Source organism: Choloepus didactylus, chromosome 6, assembly GCF_015220235.1.
Source record: "Choloepus didactylus isolate mChoDid1 chromosome 6, mChoDid1.pri, whole genome shotgun sequence".
Classification (NCBI taxonomy): Eukaryota; Metazoa; Chordata; class Mammalia; order Pilosa; family Megalonychidae; genus Choloepus; species Choloepus didactylus.
Window position 1 is genome coordinate 44,095,171 of NC_051312.1, and position 4,178 is coordinate 44,099,348.

Below are 4,178 nucleotides of genomic sequence, written 5' to 3' on the forward strand. Positions count from 1 at the left end.
TGATTTAGGCAGCATATCTCCTATAGTTATTATCCATCAGAAATGGAAAATGTTTATGAAAGGTGTAATTATCAGAGATGCCATACTAACATGCCTTCAGAAAAGATATATTTGCCATTATCAGTACATTCTGTGGCTGTACTATGAAAAAATTTGGTTTATGCCACAGCTAGTTTGTGGGTTGCATTTCTTTTAACAGAGATAAGACTTGGCTCCCCATAAGGCACTGAAAACATAAAGATGGAATAAAACAGCTACATTAGACACAATGCTGTTAATGTAGAGTGAGACAGATAGGATGCTGTAATGTCAAGTGAGAAAGAGACCCCTCAGAGATTTAATATCTTCACGAGCCTGTAAAACCCTAGCTCTATAAATGCAAGTCAAATACAAAACTATTAAAGTTATAACCAAAAGTTGCTTTGAGTTCAAGTTCATGAAATAATAAGATAACAGGCAAGATCGCTTGGACCCAGATACCAAATAAAATTGCAAGATAAACAATGGGCTATGAAACAAACAGCAAAAATCATCTCCTCCGTATTTCCACCAATGGGTCGAAAAGAAGCTTAAGAAAATCCAAAAATACTTTCTAAGTTTGAAATCCCCAAGAATTTAGGATCCAAGCATCACATACAAAGTACTGTACACTTTTCTAGTCTCACAACAGCTGCTCTGAGAAGACCATTCAGTAAGTACTGGGAAAACACAGTACAACCTCCTTAGAGACCCGGACGAGTCCAGATGTCGGAGATTATGATCTTCTGAATGCAATGGAACTTATGCCAGGAGATTAAAGAGAAGAATTAATTTATGACTTTCTCTACCTGTTTGCAATATGTGCTCAGCTTATTATCTGCACACATTGTGATGCACGGTAATTACAATGCTGAAAATAATGTGCAACATGTGACCACTCCACTTAAGTTTAAAAAGGGGCATTTGTTATTTTTTAAGCCTGCACATCTGGTTCTATCATATTTGCCAAATGATTAATGTAGAAGTATATTACAGTGAAATCCTTTTATATCAAAGTTTTATTTGCCAGGAAATAGAACACTTGCCCCACATGTCTCTCCACACCTCCCCCCACATTCTATACTGAACTCTGAAATTTCTAGCAGTAGGGTGCTTTTGAGTGAGCAGGACAAGGAATCTGTTCTTGCCTTTGTTCAATCCTGTAAGTTCTGTAGTCACAACTAGGACAGATATGCTTCCTTTATTTTAAAAAGCACACCCACAAGGGAGAAAGCCATAAGCTTATTCTGTAAGCAGGTGGTGCATCAGATACCTCAAAGAGTTAAAACCACAGAAATTAAATTCTAAATTTTAAACTCCCTTTTACTGAAATATAAGTTTTAGTATATTTACACCACACCTTATGCACATATATACACAGAAGGCAAATTCTGTCAAATAAAAAAGTTTTTCTTAATAAAAAATTAAAATAAAGTGCATGAATGATTTTTTTTTCCATCTGGTGAACAGCCTATCTTCATTGTCAAAATTTGGGTGGGTTGGGAGGGGAAGGAAGAAGAAATTCATTATTTGACTCGTGCATACTGCCGGTCTTGCCTTCAGACCAAAATGACAAGCGGTAAGGAATGAGTGAGACAAACTGTCAGGGTCTGCAGGGCTCTCCAGTGTCTGGAGGTCCTGCTCTCTTTGTCCGATCGGGAACCGTTCCCCTGCTCTTAACAGTGATCTCACCGTCACAGCGCTGGAACAAAGGGAGAACACAGGAAGTGGGCTCCACCAGCGAATGTCACAGCCTTGTTCTGGGGCCACCAGCGTTGCCTTTGGTAGAAAATTACAGAATTAGCCCAACGGCTCAAACGCAAGTTTTCCTTTTTCGGAAAGAAAACGAAGGGGCCCAGGAATGGGGTGCATTTCCCACAGAGACGGCCACCCGGGAGCAAAAACCGGGAGCCAGTTACTTCGGAACCCAAATTCCTTGTTAGCACAGAGAACAATTCTTTTAAACGCTGGGTGGAGGGAATGTTACACTTCTGGCCTCAGTGAGTTCGTCCCCCAGAACTTTGAAAGGAAACAGCGTGGGACTGAGAGAAAGAGGCAGGTGGATGAAGCTGAGGTTTTTTTTTTAGACGCCTCCGCGCTCGGGCCACTAGCTGGGCGTTGGCCCGCTAGTCCCAGGCGGTGGCAGAGGCGACGGCGTCGGCCCTTCCCCCATTGTCCAGGCCTGAGACCGGGGTCTTTCTCTCCCACTCCGGATGATGCTAAGTCCCCGGCCAGAACCCGTACTTGGCCTTACAGTGCAGAATGTGCTTGGCGAGAAAGTCGATGCGGCGCTGCAGCAGCTGAGCGTGGGGCTCAGAGAGCGCGGCCAGCTCGGGGAAGCGAGGCTCGTGGCGCCGGTAGAGGCGCAGCAACCGGGCCGACGCGTCCTGGCCGCGGTGCAGCTCCAGAACACGACGCGCCGTCCGCTCGCGGAACACGCACACCGACTGCAGCAAGGGCTCGTTGTACTTGTCCCACATGCCCGCCACCCGGTACCCATGCACCAAGCCCGCCTCGTTGTCCAGAAAGACCAGCGCCCCGCCGGGGCCGCGGTGCAGGTTGCTCGTGGCGCGCTCCATGACGCGCGGGTCCCACTGCAGGCTGAAAAGATTGCTGACGAGCCGGTCGAAGTTGGCCGTCAGATAGTCGAAGAGGATCAAGTCGGTCCACTGCACGAGGTCCACCAGCTCCGCCCGGCTACGGTTGGCCAGCTCGCCCCCGGCGGCTCGCAAGGGCCGCAGACGTCCATCCTCGGAGCGCCAGGGCGCCGGCACCACCACGTCGGTGAGGTTGGGCAGCCAGCGCGTTAGGCTCACCACGCTGCCCTCGGTCCAGTGCGCAGCGCGCAGCTCCTCCTGCACCTGTGCCCACTGAGCGCCCCGCGCCTCCACCCGGGCCAGTGCCAGCGGCGGCACGTGGCGCTGGAGGCCCAGCAGGCGAGCCAGGTAGTAGGAAAGGACCTCGCCTTGGATCTGCTCGGGGTTAATGCCGTAGCGCACGCAGGCGCGGGTGCCGTCGGCGAAGCGGGCCAGCCGGTTGGAGCTGCGCCCGCAGCCGCCGCGTTCCAGGGCCACTACCCGGGCGCCGTGTGCCGCCTCCAGCCACACCGCTGCCTGGGCCTCCGAGAAGCCCCGGGGCACCTGCTCCTCCAGACCGCGGCTCCAGAAGACGCCCCCTTGCACCGCGGCGCGCTCCTCGGGCTGGGGCTGCCCGCCTGACACGTGCCGCTTGCGCTCGCTCGTGGGCCGCGGAGGAGGGCCGTCCGCGCCCGCCGCCAGAGTGAGCAACGCCCGGAAAGTTTTGAGGGAGCCGCTGCGGGCGTCCCGCGGCAGGGGCGGAGGCAGCGGGAAGCGAGGCGCTGGCGCGGGGTTGCCGCTCCGGGCCGGGCGCCGCGGGAGTCGGTTTTCGGGCGGCCGGGAGGCGGGCAGCTCCATTCGCGGTGGCAGGAGTCCGCCCCAAAGCGCCAGCAATGAGCCCAGCGCCAGCAGCCAGAGTCCCGCGGTGGCGGCGGCGCCCCGCATCCTCCTGCCCATGCTCCCGCGGCGGCGCCGGTGCCGCCGCTTCAAGACGAGTCCCGGCGTCCGGGTCCCGGCGGCGAGGAGGGCCCGGGAGCTCGCTGGCTTGGGGGCTCCGGGCTTCTCAGCCCCATCGCGGCCGTAGGGCGCCGCAGGGCTCTGCCCGGCGCTGGGAACTCGCCTCGCCGCCGCTTCCCAGCTGCTTTTGTATTTCGCTGTGAGACCCTCCGGCGGGCGCGATTCACAGGCGTCGGGACCACGTGGGAGCGGGGGGGATCCCCCTCCCCCTCCTCCGCCGCCGCTCCCGCCCCCCGCTCCCCCGCCCCCTTTTCCTCCTCTTCCAGTTAAAGCGGCAATGGCTCCTTCCGACCCGTAGAGCGGCCCCACACCCTGTCCCGGACTTAGGGCCCGGGAGGAAGCCGGTTGGCTGTGCCCGCGCGGGGGCGTCAGAGGGGGCGGTGCCGAGCTGGAGTCCTGGTCCCCGCGTGAGGGAGTTGGGGTATCGCCCGGTCCCTTGGCCTTCTACAAACTTCAGACAGACCCCGGCAGCACTCCAGGCCCGGACAGGAGAGGATTAGGGCGGGTCCGTTCGCCTTCTCGGTTTCTGACCTGTGTGATTCACCCTGCGTTATGTAAGTCCCCGGG

General features: G+C 55.6%; 1 protein-coding gene across 1 annotated transcript; it reads right to left on the reverse strand.

Moving 5' to 3' along the window:
- Window positions 1–1,008: 1,008 nt before the first annotated feature.
- On the reverse strand, window positions 1,009–3,772 carry FJX1 (four-jointed box kinase 1). The gene has a single exon (XM_037838961.1). It carries the CDS (start codon window positions 3,549–3,551, stop codon window positions 2,238–2,240), a length of 1,314 nt encoding a protein of 437 aa, XP_037694889.1. The 5' UTR covers window positions 3,552–3,772; the 3' UTR covers window positions 1,009–2,237.
- Between the last annotated feature and the right edge of the window lie 406 nt (window positions 3,773–4,178).

Bases quoted from the DNA above. Each gene is read 5' to 3' on its own strand.
- FJX1 (XM_037838961.1), bottom strand. From the start codon at position 3,551: ATGGGCAGGAGGATGCGGGGCGCCGCCGCCACCGCGGGACTCTGGCTG.